This window comes from Ctenopharyngodon idella, chromosome 2 (genome assembly GCF_019924925.1).
Source record: "Ctenopharyngodon idella isolate HZGC_01 chromosome 2, HZGC01, whole genome shotgun sequence".
Taxonomy (NCBI): Eukaryota; Metazoa; Chordata; class Actinopteri; order Cypriniformes; family Xenocyprididae; genus Ctenopharyngodon; species Ctenopharyngodon idella.
Genome location: NC_067221.1, coordinates 14,431,025 through 14,451,466, shown reverse-complemented (window position 1 = coordinate 14,451,466; position 20,442 = coordinate 14,431,025). Strand labels below are relative to the sequence as shown.

At 36.2% G+C, this 20,442-nt stretch overlaps 2 protein-coding genes across 6 annotated transcripts; one reads left to right on the top strand and one right to left on the bottom strand.

Moving 5' to 3' along the window:
• The first annotated feature begins 1,608 nt into the window (after positions 1–1,608).
• nr2f6a (nuclear receptor subfamily 2, group F, member 6a) lies at positions 1,609–9,958 on the top strand. 3 transcript variants are annotated; one of them, XM_051864813.1, is made up of 5 exons: positions 1,609–1,742; positions 2,920–3,519; positions 3,609–3,703; positions 5,873–6,436; positions 8,317–9,958. In XM_051864813.1, exons 2-5 carry the CDS (start codon positions 3,251–3,253, stop codon positions 8,589–8,591), a joined length of 1,203 nt encoding a protein of 400 aa, XP_051720773.1. In that variant the 5' UTR covers positions 1,609–1,742; positions 2,920–3,250; the 3' UTR covers positions 8,592–9,958. The 3 variants fall into 3 exon arrangements, with proteins under 3 accessions (XP_051720773.1, XP_051720782.1, XP_051720765.1); XM_051864822.1 differs by lacking the exon at positions 1,609–1,742 and adding an exon at positions 1,758–2,178 and having other exon boundaries at positions 5,876–6,436; XM_051864805.1 differs by lacking the exon at positions 1,609–1,742 and adding an exon at positions 1,760–2,178.
• On the bottom strand, positions 9,879–20,346 carry zgc:154006 (uncharacterized protein LOC563016 homolog). 3 transcript variants are annotated; one of them, XM_051864775.1, is made up of 8 exons: positions 19,935–20,346; positions 15,529–16,287; positions 14,933–15,097; positions 12,604–12,737; positions 12,300–12,506; positions 11,992–12,163; positions 10,610–10,651; positions 9,879–10,286 (listed from the first exon to the last, which is right to left on the bottom strand). In XM_051864775.1, the coding sequence occupies exons 2-8, from the start codon at positions 16,270–16,272 to the stop codon at positions 10,140–10,142; spliced, it is 1,611 nt and encodes a 536-aa protein (XP_051720735.1). In that variant the 5' UTR covers positions 16,273–16,287; positions 19,935–20,346; the 3' UTR covers positions 9,879–10,139. The 3 variants fall into 3 exon arrangements, with proteins under 3 accessions (XP_051720735.1, XP_051720742.1, XP_051720751.1); XM_051864782.1 differs by lacking the exon at positions 19,935–20,346 and having other exon boundaries at positions 15,529–17,644; XM_051864791.1 differs by lacking the exons at positions 14,933–15,097; positions 15,529–16,287; positions 19,935–20,346 and having other exon boundaries at positions 12,604–13,819.
• Positions 20,347–20,442: the final 96 nt, after the last annotated feature.

Sequence of the window (20,442 nt, the reverse complement as noted above, 5' to 3'; positions counted from 1 at the left end):
TTACTACTAAGTAATCCAGTAGTGACTATTATCTTTGTTAATGTCACAAGCACTTCAGGACATACTAGTACTCAGTGACAACTAACTAGTAACACATATTTTGAATTCCATTTGGCATCTGTGGTTCCTTCACTTACAACTAGCATGTATATCAATTTTTAGTTTTACCACTATTCCAATTGTTGCTGTCAATTTCTAGTTTTACTACTATCTATATTCATTAGGTACTACTAATTTCTAATCCTACTTAACATATTTACTACATATTTACTACTATCATTAGACATTACACTGTAAAAAGTGGTGACCATCAATTGTTACTTTAAAGAGCTATTTCTATCTGATTTAACCCATAATGTTTAGTTTTACTGATATAAATTAATGTACTTAAGTTGATTCAGCAATATTAAATAATATTTTTGACTTTAATAAAACCAATTAACTTAGATGTTACCATTTTCTCCCAGTGTAGTTGTATTCCAGTTGTAACATTTATAATCTTACTAGTACATTTTAAATTTAAGTATAAAGTAATTATTTTATCATTACAAATAAAAAAGCAATTGTAACTGTTACTGGCAGTGTTGGGTGAAATGCATTACTAAGTAAGTAATTACTGTAATTTAATTACTTTTCCCTTGGAAAAAGTAAAGTAGGGGATTACTCTTACTTTTTCTGTAATTACAGTTACTTCTGATATAATTGCAATAAATACTGAGACTATAGAACAATAAACAATAGTGGATTTAACATCAAAATTTAATGTCTAATGTTAAAATGTATGTTTTTAATGTAGCCTTCTCCCTTTAAATACTTTGGTCAGTTCAATAATAATTATTAGATTTTATATTATTTATTTGAAAGAATTAAAAGAGCAGTTTCATGTCTATCATTGCATTGTTCAACTGGTTGAGGTTGATATGGGATTTAGAAAGTAATAAGTAATGCAATACTTTTTAGAGAGAGTAATTAGTAGTACAGCAATCTAACTGCAATGTTAAAGATGTAATTAGTAGCTACTAGTTAATTACTTTTTAGAGTAACTTACCCAACACTTGCTACTAGTAACTATTGGGAATTTATGATTGATTTTATATATTGTCTTATAGACATTATCTAATATGTAAAGCTGGAATAGTTACTAGCAAATACTGGAGTAAGTAGGCCTACAGAATCATCTAATAGGTCGTTACTTGTATAAAAAAAAAAAAAAAAAAAATGCTAGTTACAATTACCAGTACTGATTAATAAAAAAAAAAATGCTAGTAACATAAAATGGATACTAGTTTAAATACTTCCTACAAACATAAATGTTTTGGCCGATTCAAAATCATTAAAACTATTAATAATATTATAGAGTAGTTTATCTAGCCTGTGCATGGCTACCGACTACATGTTCTCTCATGGTATTTACTGGTTTGGCGTCCTGTATGCATATTTGCAGTCCTTTGAAGCACGCCTGAGGTCACTGATCTCTCAGGAGCAAAACACCACATTCTTTTTTTGTGTGCCCAGCAGAGCTGCTCTTTGACTTCTTTGCCCATATAAGGCAGGAGATACCATGGCAACCGCGGGCTTGAATAGCTGTGTCAAATCCCTCCAACCCCCCCCCCCGCACGCACGCACACACACACACACACACTCCCTCACAGGCACGCGGCGCGCGCACTCTACTGGACACTGGCTGGCGCTCTCTCTTGTCCTTCTCAAGCCCGCGCGACTTTTGCACTTCCAAAAAGCAGGTAGGAATATTGAAATATTCCCGGGGGTTCGCCGCCGTTAACGACACGCTAGCTTAACATTCGGGGCGTCAAAGGTGAGCGGAAATAAATACAGTGTTCGCCGAAGTCAGGAGTGAGGTATGTCGCTAAAGCTATGGCTCCACCCCTCCCCCTGCTTGATGATCGCTGGAGGTTAGGCCGCATGTCTATTACTAGCTCTCATAAAAAAACAAGAAAAAGGGCATTTGGCTCCGGATCACAGCGGAACCATTAACACGAGCTTACGTTAGGATTTGACTAGTTCCGTTTTTGATTTACTCGTTCAGCGCCACGGTAACTGTTAGAGGGACTCCAAAAGTCTGTCCTCATTTCACAACAAACAAGCGCAGAGAGCACTTCCTTGAACAATCAGTATCGTGAACGAAGACGCTGCTCTCTATACCGAGATGTTTTATTAGTATGTGATTATTTTTTTTTATTATTATTATTTTTTGTATACTTTCAGACGTTTATCTATTGTAATATTAGTTGTGTGTTTATTTAGCTTGTTATTACTTATTCTGGAATTTTGAAAGGTTAGACGTTTTAGTAAAATTCATTGATGATCTACTCTGGCTACAAGCGTCCAGTGAAATTATCAAAAATAATGTAAATTATATATGTGGAATTTATATAGTATCTATATATGTTGTAAAGGCCACAGTATATAGAGCAAAACTAGTTAAACTGTCAGTGTTCCTGTTATCCTGGAAAACTGGGAAATATCCAGGCCAAAAAGTAATGGAAATTTCTGTAGGTGACATAACGTTAAATGTTTTTAGTTATTTGTCATTACTTTTTAAGTGCTTACTAGGCTACTTATTGGAGTGGAATTTACATTTTAGAAATTTAGTAATAACAATACAAAGAGAGTGGTCCGAAAGCGTGGAAACTGTGAACTGCTTGATAATAACAAGTAAAGAACAATTCCATGGTTTTGGTAACACTTTATTTTACTGTCATTATTACACATGTTACATGTAGTTACTGTAGTAATGACTATAAAATGTTGTGTAATTACATTCAGTTAACCCTAAACCAAACCCTAACTCTATAGTAAGTACATGTAGTTAATTATTATTACTCATCACTTAAATGTATAATTGCACTGTAATACTGACACCTTAAAATAAAGTGTAACCTTTTTTTTCCCTCACAGGTCTTTGATTGAATTGGAAAACTAGCTTCCAATTGACACGTTATCTGAGGTGTGACTAAAGAAGCGAGAGCAAATAGTGAATATGGTCAGTCATGGAGGCAAAACAGCATGCACAGCCCACTGCATGAATACCAAAGTTGACTGACTCAGACTAAACTGTCTGAGCCTAAATGTGTCAGACGAAGCTGCGGACAATTACCAGATCTAGAGGCCTTCATAGCTTCTCATTTTAGAATACGCAGCTGTCAAAAAAAGTGGTCAACTGAAACTCTCTGTGCCAACAGCACGTTTGGGAGTATTTTTCCTCCTTGGTTGTGCTGAGAACTAAGCGATGGCCATGGTGAGAGGGGGGTGGGGAGATCCCAATGGGGAGACTAACGGACTTGGTGACAAGGGTTACCTGAGGGGAGACGAGGACGACGGGTCACCACAAGGAGGCGGCAGCGACATGGAGGCCGGGGAGGATGATAAAGGTTGTGTGGTGGACTGTGTGGTCTGTGGTGACAAATCCAGTGGGAAACACTACGGTGTGTTTACCTGCGAGGGCTGCAAGAGCTTCTTCAAACGAAGCGTCCGGCGAAACCTCAACTATACCTGCAGGTAATGGAGGGAACTGTTTATGTATGTGCTAGCTGTACATGTTATTTGATGTTTCAGTCTCAACATTAAGCTTTTTTGGTGCTTTTCAGATCAAACCGAGACTGCCAGATTGACCAACATCACCGCAACCAGTGTCAATACTGCCGTTTAAAAAAGTGTTTCAGAGTGGGAATGCGCAAAGAAGGTAACTGTCTATCCCGCTCATCATTTAACCTGTCAGAAGGGCTCTCCATCATTGTTTAATGCACACAGACTCAGTCAACTGATGCACTGATTTGTCAACATGCTATAGAATGTATAGGGGCTGTATCTCTCATGTACACAGATTTAGACAGCTTAAACTACCAAAAATGTAAAAGTCTGTTTTTTGAAAGCTCACTGCTGTATTTAATTGACCAAAAATACAGTAAAATTAGTAATATTGTGAATATTATTACATTAAAAACAGTTTTCTATTGTAATATATTTTCAAATGTAATTTATTCCTGTGATGGTAAAGCTAAATTTTCAGCATCATTACTCCAGTCTTGAGTGTCACATGATCCTTCAGAAATCATTCTAATATGCTGATTTGCTGCTCAAGTAAATACTATTATCTGTTAAAAACAGTTGTGTTTCTTAATATTTTTGTGGAAACGCAATACATTTTTTGTACAATCATTTGTATCATTATAAATGCCTTTACTGTCACTTTGATAAAATTGAATGCATCCTTGATGAATTAAAGTATTCTTTTTTTTTTTTTTTTTTTTTTTTTTAACAATCTTACTGACCCCAAATTAACATTAACACCCGCCAACCCACCAAATGCAGGTGGATTTCAGCAGTGGCATGTAACACAGTAACTCCTACCAGCTGCTTTTGCGGGTTGGAATTTATATATAATACATTTTTCAATTGTAGTCTTTTAAAAAAGCATCTGAAAAAATAATGCAAAAAATAGTGTTGTCAAAAATATAGATATATATTTATACTGAAATATCTGAAATGCATCCAATACTCTTTTTCCACAGAACAGAATACCAGCTGCGCTTTCTCACTCTCTCTTCTCTCCGACAGCGAGTTTGACACACAAACCCACCTCTCCTCACTCACTAGTTTCATTTGTCCAGATGAATATTGTTGGTGTTACTGGGCATGAAATTTGGCATGTGATTGTGCGTATCGCGCATCATTTTACTCATTACCTCAGATTTTGTGCTCACGCCCAAAGTGCGCACACATAAAGCTACCTCTCAGTACTAAGTTGAGTTCTTTTTTCGCTGCTTATTGCTCTTAAACAGTCAAATACTCACAAAATAATGTCAAAATGCCGGTCTTGGTGAGTGTTCACGTAAACACAGTCATGTTTTAAGTGAACGTGAACAGTTGAGAAAGAAAACGCATGTGTAACAGTATAACGTACATCAGGTCTTAAAGTGACAGCAGCCTAATATATCTGCTGCCAAATTATGAAATAATATTAAAGCAGATTTTCCCCATGGTATCAATGTCAAAATTGTGGCCAGTGAAAATGCTGAGTGGCTAGTAATGTTGGAAAACCACTAGCCACAGTGGCTGGTGAGCAAAAAAGTTAATGTCAAGCCCTGGTACTTTTGTAGCAATATTTTCTGCAGCACAGGTGCTTTAACACTACTGAGTCTAGTGTCATGCCAAATAAATTATATACACAAACTGTGAGTTAGCAGTCTGAACTGAATGTGACTGTGAACCACACATTTATGGAAAGACAATAATTACTCTTTTTACTGCATTGTTTTCACTGACTACATGCAAAAGCAAGCATACACGCAGCACATGACTCTTAGGAACAGGTTCATTTAATTTGACTCAAGTTACTGGTTTGAATCAGTCTAACAAAAGTAATGGGTTGATAAAGCAGAATGCTATAGGAAACACTGTTTTATATTTGATAGTTAGAGGGAAGAGAGAGCTGTATTTTATTTTAAGCCGACCCAGATGGTGTTTGTTTACCACAATTGCCAGTGCACATGATGAAACTTAGATTAGGGCCTGATGACCTATATATTTTAGATCTTCAACAGTTTTGCTTTTAAAATGAAGTGATCATTACAATGTTTAGCGATATTGAACATTTTCATTGCTCATTTTTAAAGTCTCTGGAGGTTTGACTGTAAAAGTGTTTCCAGTTTCCTTTTTTTTTTTTTTTTGGATTTTTTGAGTGCTTGTGTAATCAGGAATTAGATGTTTCTAATCCCTTCAGTCCTCTGACTCTCTGCCAGATGTTGCATGATATCAAAAGAAAGGGCTGTTGGAAGATTGTAAAGTCATCTATCAAGCTCTTCAACTCCTTCACAACTCTCCCCGTCTTCTCTTCCATCTCCCCCTTTAGCAGTTCAGCGTGGACGCATCCCACCTTCGCATTCGAGCCTCAGTCCATCCACGACTCCAGTGGGCGGTAATGCCGGGAGCGGCGTGAGCGAGTTCTACAATGGGCAGCCAGTGTCCGAGCTTATCTCACAGCTCTTGCGGGCAGAGCCCTACCCCAACAGCCGCTACAGCCATCAGTACGGCCAGCAGATGCAGGGGGGCGGAGGATCCGCCATGGGCATTGACAGCATCTGCGAGCTAGCCGCGAGACTCCTGTTTAGCACCATCGAATGGGCCCGAAACATTCCTTATTTCCCCGAGCTGCCTGTATCTGAGCAGGTGGCCCTGCTGCGGCTCAGCTGGAGCGAACTGTTTATCCTTAACGCAGCCCAATCTGCCCTGCCCCTGCACATGGCCCCACTGCTGGCTGCCGCAGGCTTTCACTCCTCTCCCATGTCTGCCGAGAGGGTGGTGTCCTTCATGGACCAGGTGCGCGTCTTCCAGGACCAAGTGGAGAAGCTGACCCGCCTGCAAGTGGATTCAGCAGAGTACAGCTGTCTGAAGGCCATAGCGCTTTTCTCACCAGGTGCGTCAGACACATTACTCTGATTAAACTGCATTTAACCAAACACAGTCGGATCATAGAAGATGTAATACATCCAAAATGGTAGAGAATATTAATGAGTATTGTGCTGGCAGTCAAATTTCCAGCATTATACTAGCACCTTCTACTGGATAAGACAAAATCTGTTCTCCTTAATGTTTCTTATGAAGTACTTTAATACCTATTGTTAGGAATAAGGCAAATTTATAGAGCAAATAAATTCATTCACTTGTATTCTCTGTCCTGTAGCATCATGTTTTTAGTTTGAGTTAAAATTTATATGCTTCAAACATTTTGAGTATGTGCCCTTGGAAAAGAACCTATGCAGGTCTCAACAGTAGGGTTTTTTTTTTTATGTATGTATATTTTTTTATTATGATTACACCAGCCCCACCACAAAAAAAATGTAGATTTGTATTCTGTATTCATAATTTAAATGTAACCATATTATATATATATATATATATATATATATATAATATAGTAATCATAATCAAATATGTGATGTTTAATGTATAATGTTTTATATGTGTAGAAAATTATATATTTAAATACATTCACACAAATTACATTTTTTTTTTTTTTTTCTCACATCAAAGTTCATTTTACAAAGAAAATTAGCTGGAATACAAAGTAATTTCTGGAAATTATACAGTTGTGATATAACTCCAAGACAGCTGTAAATTCATTTTTTTTTTTTTTTTTTTTGGTAATTTATTTGTTTGTAAAGCGTTCTTGCAATTTCTACAAAACTTGCTAGCCAGCTAGATAATTTTCCTTTGGTGTTCCCTCAGCAGACTGTGCAACCAAATGTTTGTTACTAATGCATAATACTGTAAGATATGGTGACAGTGCAGCACTGGCCATCACCTGGCCACAAACTCTCACATGCTAAAGTCGTCTTCCACTATCTCCGACATTTGCATACAATTAGTCATGAAACAGCTGTTACCCTTCTCTTATTCACCCCCTATTCTCTAGGACAGGGGTTTTCAAAGGCAAAGACAGTGGGCCTCCCTTCTAACACAACATACACAATGACGCCCCCCATATGAATTACATATACACAGATTCTTAATAAAGCTATGAAAGATATTCAGTCAGAAAGAGCAGTGAATGATTTTCTTTTTCCTTTGTTGTTTGATTAACATTAACGACAGATTTCACTTTCACTTTCACTTTAGACATAACTAACTGCGGTAATGTGAATCACCAAGATGGGCATTTTGACAGATACATGTGTGTATTTGACTGTTCAAGCGCAATAAGCTGCAAAAGTTAACTGAATTCAGCACTTGTGTGCTTCGGATGTGCATTTGTCAGTACTGAATTCAGTTCTCTGTCGTGGTTTATTGTGCCTTTAATAACTCATCATCAAGCACATCCCGCTTTTTCTTCTCATTCATCCATGTTTCTTTGCTGCTCTATTGTTGAAGCATTTTTGCGCTGCACAGATATATTTACATACAGATAAACTATATAGAAAAATCTCTATCTATTGGCATCATCATATTGCCTAGCCCTACTCCACGCCTCCCCTAACATACTCTACCCACACTTTGAAACCCCTGCTCTAGGAATAATCAATGTAAATTATGTAGTAAATACCGACTTAATTATTCATCACCATCCATTTTACAGATATAGTATTTCAAGATTAATGTTTTAGTGCAAAAATATTGGTTATTCTCATCTCACACTTTAATTAAATAGTCACATATAGTCTAGCCACAAAAAAAAAAATCAAATTCAAAAATTCCACATAGGACTATACTAATCCTGTACCTCAATGCTTTACTAGTTAAGTTACACAAAATCTAGTTCGAATCCTAATATCTGCTGTTGTTCATGTTTATCTTTAGATGCGTGTGGGCTGACAGACCCAGCTCATGTGGAAAGCCTGCAGGAAAAAGCTCAGGTGGCCCTGACCGAATACGAACGCATGCAGTACCCTGGACAGCCCCAGCGCTTTGGACGGCTCCTACTGCGACTGCCAGCTCTGAGGGCGGTGCCCGCCAACCTCATCTCTCAGCTCTTCTTCATGCGCCTTGTGGGGAAAACACCCATTGAGACGCTCATCCGTGACATGCAGCTGTCTGGCAGCTCCATCAGTTGGCCGTATGCTCCAGGACAATAATCATTATCAGATGTGACCACAGAACCAGTCTGGATGTCTCAGTTTTGTTTTTTAAACCACACATTCACATCTGATATTGACTGTATTACCAAATGCAACAGGGTCATACTATGGGAATGGTGAACTCAGTAGTACATTGCAGATGGCTTGATTTATGTTCTGTGAACTGTTTTATGATGCCCAGGAGCATCTTTGATTTCTTTAAAATTACTTGAGAAATACTGGTTATGTGCCAGCCAAAGGTAAGATGTTAGGTACAGTTTAATCACCAGTTATTATGTGGAAACTGGTTAAAACCCAAAACAACAAGGTCTTTCAGTTGGGTGTGAACATAAAAGTCACTTTGGACTGTCCCTGGAAGCACCAGGAAATCAAGTCCCACTCATACTCTGTTCTGCCCTGTCCTTGTGTACCAGAAAGCCTGAAGGAGGAGGAAGTAGACATGATGACATCCAAAAACCCAAACAAACCAAACTGAAACAGTCAGAACTGGGACTTAGGCATTTGTTTTGCCAGTGATAACTACTTGGTTTGTATTTTTAGCTCTTTTACCCTATCAAAGCTAATGCATTTCTTTGAGGAAACATTGAAATTTGCAAAAGCTAGTGCAAAGATTGGATTATGTTTTGTGAAATTTCCATTTGACAGAATACTTGCAGACTGTATTTGTACTTTGGGTTAAGATACAGACTTATCTCTTTAAGAATGATTCATATTTCTTTAACGCACATTTGAGATAAATGACAGATGAAGTAGTCATGCCCCCCCCAGATAAAAACCAGTGAACATTCTTCATGAAAGTGGTGTTCATCTATATGCATAAGACAGTGTGTCTTCTTATACATGGTATCTGTTTCGCTTTTGTTTTTCATACTTACCAGTTAATGCTAAACTGGTAATAAAGTCACATTATGTATGTTGACCAAAAGAAATACCTCTACAGTCTGTTGAGACTCAAACGGACTCTGTCATTCATGGCTGTGTCAGTTTTTAAATTTATCTACACACTTGAGCTGCTCACTTTACACTAAAGAGGAGTGATTGGATCTATCTGTCTGTTGTTTGTGTTATGAAGGCTGTTTTTGGCAAGAAACTGGCACTTCCTGTTTTGTCTTTCGTGCTCTGGTGTGGCGTTTCACCGGTGACAGCATGTTGTATTGGCTCTAGTTGTGAGATGTAAGTTTTCTAGCCTTATAATACATCTGAATGACTAATATTACCTCATATTTAGGCCTTGAAACATATCAGGCGGTCTAATATACATAAACGCATCAAAACGGCAACATGTACAGTTTTCATTTTAATATCTTTGTCTTTTTAAATACTTGTGTATGACAGCTTGATTAAACAAAAGTATCATACATTGAGTCGTGTACTTAGACTTTTTTGCCTGTTACTTATCAAATTACAAAGTTGCAGTGGAAAAATCTGAATTTTACAGGAAAATTTAAAATATTTACAATACCTCTTTACAGCCACAACTTACTCAGCTTTTAGAAGTCTATACCAATGGTGACATATACAGTGTATGCATACATGTGTACAGTTTCAGACAAAGAAATCCTGAGGATCAGAAACATTAGTCTTCTCTCTCCTTGTAAAGCCTCTGTCATAATTTTTCACTAGTTGCTTGATATGACACAGTTCCTGCCTCAGTTTCTTACACCGGAGCTTCTTGGCCTGGTATTCTGGAGACTATGAGAAAGGATATGGGCATTAGGGATCTTCAGACAAATGAAATGAAAAAAAAAACATTGGCTAAAGGCCCGTTCACACCAAGGACAATAGCTACTAAAGATAGTTGTAAACATAAAGCAATAGCAGGGTCAACAACACAGACAACAACTGCAGAGTGCACTTAGAATAAACAGCAAAATGTTGTCCGCTACCGTGGATGCTAATATAACTGTCTTTATAGTTATTCTTGGTGTGAACGAGCCTTAAAATCATTAGTGCTAATCAATCTCTTAATACTGATGTATAAAAATCATTCTGTATTGAGAAATATTTTTCTTTACCCGCTTCAGATCCTTGAGTCGATTATATTCATCAGCTACAGCCTGTGATACAAAGACAATATATAGGTGGGTTGCATTGAGTTTATCTCATACACCAAAAAGGAGTTTACACAGCAGTGCCATAGAAGAACCATTTTTGGTTCAACAAAAAACCTTTTAGTGTAGTTTTTAAAAGAACCATTTTTCTTTGAAAAATCAAAAGAAGCTTTTGTGGAATGGAAAGGTTTCATGGGTGAATTAATTTACTAAATTTATGTTAACTTTTAAATAACAATTTTACATAATTTTAATAAATATATACATGCCCGGTTTCACAGACAAGGCCTAAAGGGTTAGTTCACCCAAAAATGAAATTTCTGTCATTAAAACCATCACCCTCATGTCGTTCCAAACCCGCAAGACCTTCGTTCATCTTCAGAACACAAATTAAGATATTTCTGATGAAAAAAATATTTATTTTTTATTTTTTATCCTCAATAGAAAGCAATGAAATGACCACATTCAAGGCCCAGAAAAGTAGTAAAAACATAGTTAAAATAGTCAACGTGACTACAGTGATTTAACCTTAATGTTGTGAAGCGATGAGAATATTTTTTGTGCACAAAAAGTATTGTTGCAGCACTTCCAGGTTCTACATCCGAACGCCGGCTCATTATTGGCTGACGCCTGTTCACATGAGCAGCACGAGGCATGCGTGTGATGCTGACGCAAGAGCCGGCATTCGGACGTAAACACAGAAACGCTGCAACGAAAATAGCGTATGAGAATGACGGGAGAGAAGAATTTGTTAAATAAAGTCGTTATTTTTGTTTTGTTTTTGCGCACAAAAAGTATTCTCGTCACTTCTTAACATTAAGCTTGAACCACTGTAGTTACATTGACTATTTTAACGATGTTTTTACTACTTTTCTGGACCTTGAATGTGGTAATTTCGTTGCTTTCTACTAAGGATAAGAAAAACCTCTTGGATTTCATCAAAAAAATCTTAATTTGTGTTCTGAAGATGAACAAAGGTCTTACGGGTTTGGAACAACACGAGGGTGAGTACTTAATGAAAGAAATTTCATTTTTGGTTGAACTAACCCTTTAAGCCTAGTCCCTGACTAAAATGCATGTTTGAGCTGTTTTACTGAAAGCAACTTTCACTGACATATCTTAAAATATATCAGTGCCATTGTTTTGTCTCAAGATTCATACCAGTAATGTTTTTTTGTTGTTGTTGTTTTTTCCTAAGGCATGTTTATAAAAGCTACTTAAATGTCCTAATTGAACTAAGGCTTAATCCTGGCTTAATCTAAGCCCTGTCTGTGAAACTGGGCCTTAATTTTTTTATTTTTTTAATATATATTTTTTTTACTTTATTAATGTTTTTTGTTGCCTACCTGGAACTTGGTGGACTCCTCATGGAGGGTGTCTAGCTCTCGGCTCAGTTCATTCATTTGATCACTGATATCATCCATTTCTGCACGAAGGTTCTTGTAAACAGAAAGGGTGACATCAAACTGTTTCTTGTACTGTCTGCGCTGTTCATCTGTTGTAATTTCTGAATAAGAGCTGTAGAAGAAAAAAAAAATCAACAAATAACTAGCTGTTTTGCAAAGCAGTCTGCTCTTAGAACAGTAATCAGACAGAAAAATAGAATTTCAGCTCTTTTCGAGAAGGATAAGAAGCATTCATGATGGAAACTCACTCCTCCAACTCATATGTGTCTAATTCAGTAGCTGAATCTCCACCAGTGGTGTAGCCTGTCTCACAGAGAACATCCTCAACATCGTATGTTTCAGGTTTCTCTTGAACTGAGCTGCTCTGCACTTCAACCTCCTCTACAGGGCAGGAGCTCATCCACTGATTCTGGTATAACGGCTCTGGGGAGCAACTGTTCACATTCTCAGAATACCTTTAAAACAAAATGCAATGAAAATAAGACTAATGTGCATTTGTGCTTTGTAAGAACTTTTAGTCCCGGACATGGTCAGAAAGCAGGCCGCACTCACACATTGCTTTTGTATGCAGCCTCGCTGTAGACGCTCACTGTTCCCTCAGTGTAGGAGGTGAAGCTGTTCTCTGCTTTCAGATGAGGGGAAGCCTTCTCTGATAAAACCACAGTGGGGGTGTATTGAGTGCGTCGCTGGAACATACCATGTATAAGTGTTAATGGGGCCGGAGAACCACAGAACAACATGAACTAAATCAATTTGAGTCAGAGACTAAAACTACCACAGAACGACCCAAGCAATAGGCGCCTGCTGATGGGAAACTAGAACAGACCGGAGGACGATCAGAGATACCATCGCAGATGTCCCTGAACAATACTGTATCTTAAGAGACCACTTGAGAAGTTGTACATCACACAATACACCAAGACACTGTAAATCCATCACAACACAATTATCCCACCCTCATGCACATGCATGACTTCCTCTAATGAAGCGTAATTATTATAGCTTTCAGGAAACACACTTGATGAGCGCTGCACATGGTACTGCCTGTTCAAAAATACCTGCTTACTGTCTTAACAACATGTGGTTGACAAACAACATCTGAGGTCAAAAAGTCAGTGCATATTCCAAGACTTCAGAATGACTCAGTTTGGAGTCACCTCACAGTAAACCAAATAAAATAAACTTTTCATAATGAGTAAAGAGATCTTTAAGTGTCTTTTAATGAAAAATGTGTTATGTATTTATTTCTGATAATTACACCACATGGCAAATTTAGGCCTACATTTAGATGAAAATATCACTTACTGGTCAAGCTGTATCCATAAAATCTTTGTCTAACTCATATCAACCATTTAGTAACTGATAACGCAAGTTATCGGTGATTGTCGAGAGGTCACAATTTGTTTACTGACCTTTATTCAGTGTTCATTATGAAGAAAGTATCATGGCCATTCACTTCTTCAGAATCATTGTAAATCAGTCAATGATTAACACAGAAACAATGCAGATCATATGATTGAATTCATTGTACAGAACTGGTGGTGACTAGTGTCACAGGTTTAGGGTAAACTATTTTTTAAATAATGTGGTCCATAAATTCAGTTTATTAAACCTTCATAAAACATATTGCCACAGTCAAAATAAATAAATGAATATATTTATAAATTAATAAATTAAATTAAAAATAATATAAAATATTTTAAAAATTTAAACTTTCTATTCATCAAAGAATTCTGGAAAAAAAAAAAAAAAAAAAAAACGGTTTTCATAACAAATATTAAGCTGCACAACTGTTTTTAACTGTGCTAATAATAAGAAATGTTTCATGAGCAGCAAATCAGCATATTAGAATGATAAAAATTCAACTTTGCCATCACAGGAGTCACATTGCATTTAAAATATATTACAATAAAAATACAGTCATTTTATATTGTAATAATATTTCATAATATTACTGATTTACTGTATTTTTTATCAAATAAATGCAGCCTTGGTGAGGCCTTTCAAAAACATTAAATGTACATGTGTGTGTGGGTGTGTGTGTATATATATATATATATATATATATATATATATATAAAATATACACATACACACACAGTCAAACCAAAAATTATTCAGACACTAGATATAATTTTTTATATTTTTTTACTAGTGGGTGCAGGCAACTATAATTCATTTATGTAAGTGAGGATAGCAAAATAAAATAAACTGTGACATATTATACCCAAATATTCTTCATACAGTGGACTACCAGTAAAATTTTGACCTGGCCATGTTTTGCTTAAGTGTTATCTGACATTATTTTTTTCTGACACAGTTTAACTCTGAGATCTTGTTATATTTTATTACCATTTTTTTTAAACTATAGTGAATAAACTAATAATGAATGAAATGTTCAAGGTATCTGAATAAATTTTGGTTTGACTGTATTATATATATATATACTGTGGCAATTTCTTATATCACAGATATTTAGCCTACCATATCTATAAGGCATAACACAATTTAATAATAATCATATTTATGTTCACATTTTCGCAAAAAAACGCTTATAATACATTAACCGCAGGCTTCACATTATTCTCTGAATGCATGTTTGCTTTAAGGGCTGGTTGTCTTGGGTTGCGGTTTGCTATCACGTCTAAACAAGACAATATAATCACAATATAATCTATAATGCTAAAACAAGTCCCAAATCCTCTGGACCAAACTTGAAACAAATCTTGTTTCTCTAATCCTAAGAATCCCAATAAAGGAATTCAAGATATTTTATACATATTACAAGCTTTAAATACTTGAAAAATAAACATACCACAAAAATTTAATGTAATTAGCAAAGACCTAAATAAATCTGAACTGTCATCCAATATGAACTCACCCAATCTTGTGTATTCTGGCTCCTATCTGTTCGGAGGATAGGTGGTTCTTCCCAATAGATATTAGGTTTGCCATGACGCCATATTTTGCTTCGAGTTTTATAGGCAAAATAGGCTGCAACAGCCAGAGCAATCATGACAAACAGCCCACAAACCAGAGCCACAGCCTAAAATTAAGCAGAAACAGTTGTTTATGCTACACTGCAAAAAACAGTTCTTCTAACTCAGTATTTTTGACCTGTTTCACAGTAAAAATATCTAAGCATTCTTAAATCAAGATATATTTATTTGACAAGTATATTCAGCCCTGTTTTCTGAAATGAATGATCAAAATTAAGTGAGTTTATACTTAAAACAAGAAAGAATATCTGCCAATGTGGTAAGAAAAACAAAGGGAAAATGATTTTTATTTTTCTTACCCCATGGTATATTAAGCACAAAGTCACTTAATTTTGGCCTTCTTATTCTCCTTCAGAAAACAAGACTTTTCATGTAAATGTATATTGAGTTAAGATATTTTACTGAAAACAAGACAAAAATACTTTAGAAAATCATTTTTTTGCATTTTACAGTGAGAATTATGTCTTGTCATACTGACCTCCTCAGGATCCATGAAGCAGTAGTGATAGAGATATCGATTAAAGGATGGATATGCACCCGGAAAGCCTGTGCCGGCTCCAGCACTGATGCTGGGATTCCCTAATGAGGTCTGACACATCATCAGGATGGGGTTGTACAAGATGCTTTGTGAACTCTGGGCCATGGGATTCACCCCAATGACGAATATGATATCTATAACACACTGAAGAATTGCCAGAACCACGTCCACCACAAAAACTGTCAGGTAAAACGTTTTTCCGCGCACACACCATACCTTTGAGAAACTAGTCACTAGGATGGCCAAAGATACTACAAAATTAAGGGCTGCCATTGAAATCATGGCTGACTTTGCTGAGTAGGGTGTCATGTAAGAGCTTTGATAGCCATAGGTTCCTCCATAGTACCCAGACCCCATGCCATAGCCCCCAGATCCAGCAACATAGGCCCCGATGCTGCCCTCGTAACCATGCATATCCCAAACTAGAGTGGAAGCAACACAGGCGAAAATAACAAAACAGAGCAGAGCGGTCAGTCCCTCCATTGTTTTCACGATGCCAGGTGGTGAGAACCATCTGTAGAAATGCTGAGGGTTTCCCTCCGTTTGAGGAGCATCAGGCACTGAAGAATATAAGCCATACTCGCTCCGTTGAGAGTAGAAACTTCTGGATGTGTACATATTTGATGGGGCAATGTAGTGTGGACTGTACTGAGGTGGGCTGTCATACTGCTGTGTTTCATACATGATTCATTAGAGAATCTGAAAAGAGAAATGAGATCAAATTTAGATCATAAGATCATCTGGGAACAACAGCTTTCTGCTTTCTGAAGCCAAAACTATTCTTCTTTTTCAGACAAAGAGCTGCTGTCATTTGTTTAACATTTTAATCTCTTAAAACTATATGGACAATTAGCACTCTTATAATGGTAAGAAGAGCATTTATTGTTATTGTTAATTAAAATCATAAATGAATTGAAATAAAGCAAAAATCAAGTAAAATACAAATATGAAAAATTTAAACTTAAAAAAACTTAAAATGAGAAATGTTGCCTGAAATAAATTTGAATTGAAGAATTAAAATGACTAAAACTAAACTAAAATAAAAATATTTAAGCACACAACAAAAATTAAAATGCAAACTGAAAATATAAAAAAGCTAATATAGACATAATAATTATTATTAAAATATAGCTGCAAGCAGCAATTACGAGGTCAAGCCGAATAAGGGAAGAAAAGGAAATATTTGTGGACATCTGTGATCATGAGGTTAGGATTAAGCTGTTTAAATTACATCAGTTAAAGCACTAATAACATAATAACATGGTTTATAACTTCTGAGCAGTAGGTGGCGCTATGACGAAACTGCATGCATCCTCAAGTCATAACTGTGATGACATGTACCAAGTTTCATGTGAATATACAACATTTTTGCAAAGATACAGCCACATAGCAATTTTGGCGTACTCGCAGTCAAATTTGTTGACGCAGTATAAAACAATGGTTGGGTCTATCAAAAATCTTTCAATAACTTTTTGTCATGAGTGTCTGTAGATGCTACATACCAAATTTCGTACAAATCTGGCAATTTTTGTAGCAGGAGTTTGAAAAAGTAGGTTTTTAATAAAATTAAATATGGCGGACACTAAGTATGGTAGAATATGGCAAATTTGGTATCATAGGACTCGGCATAAGCCAAGAAATCTAATGTAAGTTAAATGGCAATATGTTTAATTTTTCATGTTATAAACATTTTCATAAATTTCATTATATCTCTTGACCACTAGGGTGCGCTGACCTAAAACTTTACAGGTCTTCTCAGAACATTGAGGTAACTAGCCTCAATGAATTACACCAAGTTTCGTAACGATACGTTCATGCGTTCGTAAAACACAGCATTTTATGCAAAATTCAAAATGGCCGACCAAAGAAAATTGGATATCATCAAAGACTATAGGCTTTGATATCGTTCAACTCGGCATGCCTCAAGGAATCTAAGGAGACCATGATTTCCTCATGATTTTAGGACAAGGCATTCAAAAGTTATAAGCAAAAATAGCCATTTTCTAGAGCTGCACGATTCTAGATAAAATGAGAATCACGATTTTTTGGTTTCAAATAGAGATCACGATTCTCTATTACGAAATTATAAATTGCTGGCTCTAATAGCTGGAAAATGTTTGAATAAATTATTTAAAAAATGGTTTTGAATGAATTCAATGACTCATTAATAAATACTGTTTCATTGCTGGATGAATCAGTGTTTTTGAACGAATCTTTTGAATGAACGATTCAATGACAAATACATTTTTTAACAGTCAGTTGTCGCCACCAAGTGGAATTAAATGTAATTGATACAACCGTTATTTGACGTGCCAAGTTCGTTTCAAAAGGTAGTTTTCTCTATTTTGATCGCTATCGTAGACATCGGTGTTTAAATACTAACTTAAAACTTGTATCTCAGTACTTCTGTGATAATGTGAATATTTGTAACACAGAAATAACTAATGTGTGATTCAAAACGGCTCTCTCTGGCTCTGGCAGCACGAACACAGATTTGAACGTTCCGGTATGATTTTGTCAAAGGTTTAATAGATGCGGAGAATCGTTGTCATTAATAAAGTAGGATCGCGTAGGTGCTTGAATCGAGATCGCGATCTTTTTACGATTAATCGTGCAGCTCTACCATTTTCTTATCTCGGCACCAGTAGGTGGCACTGTGACGATACTGTGCAAGGTGGTACCAGTGGGGGTACCAAGTCATGCCTTTTAATGACATATACCAAGTTTGGTGTCAATACACCAAATCATTGCGAAGCTGCAGCATCAAATCCATTTTTGCGTGCTCGCCATCAAATTCGTTGACACGCTATACGAGAATGGATTTGCCGAACAAAAATCTTTTAAGAAGTTTTTGCCTGGAGTGTGAATAGATGCTACATACCAAATTTTGTGCAAATTAGACAAACACTCTAGTAGTAGTTTGGGGCTTGACCGCTAAATATATAGTAAAATAACACTGAGACCACATTGCTACTTATCACTTATCTGCTGCCCTCAGTTAACAACCACATATTAACACCCACATATTCTCAATTATACATCTGATAATAACTGAAACCCAATTTATAAAAGTAATAGTTCCTGTGTCCAGTCATTACTTCTGATTGGTCAATACACCGCTCCAATTAAATCTTGCAAATGTGATATTGCTTTTATATAGCAGTTCAATAAGTTGATATTTATCAACATACACTGTAGACACAATATTGCAAGTTACTTTGTCTATTTTGCACTATGCGAATAAAACTTTTTCACAAAGAGGCAAAGCACTAACCCGTCTGTCTCCAGAGCAATTCAAAGCCTTCTTAAATCAGTAAATGTTTTTTAATGAATTGGTTTAGTGAATGATTCAGTGACTAACTCGTAAAACATTCTCTTGTTTTGTTTCTGAATGAATCAGTATGTTTGAAGGAATCATTTGGATGAATGATTCAATGACTCAGTCATAAAGACAGTTACTTGTTCAATTACCAATGCAGCCTGCAGAAATAGTCAAAGAAAAATCTCCATCACTAACAGACCGACAACACGCAAACAAACACAATCGGAATGATACAAACGCTTAAAAGTATACATTTTATCACTACTTTTGTTCCCTGTGATTACAAATGTATTGTCAGAGTACAGCTTTACTCATAGAGCTACATCAACAATTTAGATGGAACACACCTCTTTATACCACAAACAACATTCTCACTCCTGTTGAGTCCAGCTTTAAACATCATTCCCTTCATCAGTCTACTGCAATTCAGACGAGATGCTTTGAATTATTCAGAGAAACATGAGCAGATGCAGTCATTGGGGGTTTTCATGCTGTAAGTTTCCTTTCTCTCATTTTTGTTGCATCTCCCAAGTGCAATATACAACCATTATATGTGAATAAAAGAGTTGAGGAGGTGCACCACTAACAGGAATATTTCTAATACTGTACCCTCTTAGTTAATTATGCTTTGGAGAGAGGGTGAGCTGCACACCTGTGGTAACTTGAAAAGAGTGAATAAATAATTCAAGAGCTGAAAATCAACCTAGCAAGCTTCATACAGCCTCGCAGGTGCATGTTGAATGGACAGCTATTTTTTGTACTTTTTTTTTTCCAACATAGAATATAATGGTACAACTTTCCTCCTGAAAATAAACAGCTATTATTTTAGATTGTTCTGATCACATAGCTGTCACATCTCATCTGGTTTCTGACAGCTACAATCACATGTATCACAAAAAAAGTAATTGATTTGACATCAGAAGGCTCAGGAGATGTCAATGTTTTTACATCGACTACAATCCATTCTAAAAAGGTCTATCATTTTGTAGTAAATAAATGTTGCATACAACATTATGTAACTTACCGTAACACAACAGCCACTGGTCTTTTCCTTGTTTTCCTTAGTCCAGCTTTTCTAAGCTTGACAGTTTTTTGTCAAGTATTGTTTAGTGTTTGAGTTTATCCGTTTGATGTGAATACCTGTGACAGCTGCTGGTCATGGTGACTTGTGTGAAAGATCTGGGCCTGAAACTCTAAACCTGTTGCTACTGACACTGAATCAGTCTTATTGGCTCTTTAGTGGGTCAAAAGTTAAGGTGGATGAGAAGCTGAGTTAATGATTGGTAATGTTATAAAGTGCTTTAAAGTGACAGTCTAAGTCTGACTTCGCTTGTTTTTTGTTTCCATTTTGTTTTCTGTAAAATAGGATTTATTTACAAATTGTAATTTTAATTTTAAAGCCATAAAAACAGTTGCAGTGTAATACTGCAAATAAAAAATATGATCTGTGAAAGTAAAATTTATAGATTAGATAAGCCAAATGGCCTAATTTTTCTTTTTACAGTGTGTAATATGTAAACAATTTGTAAATA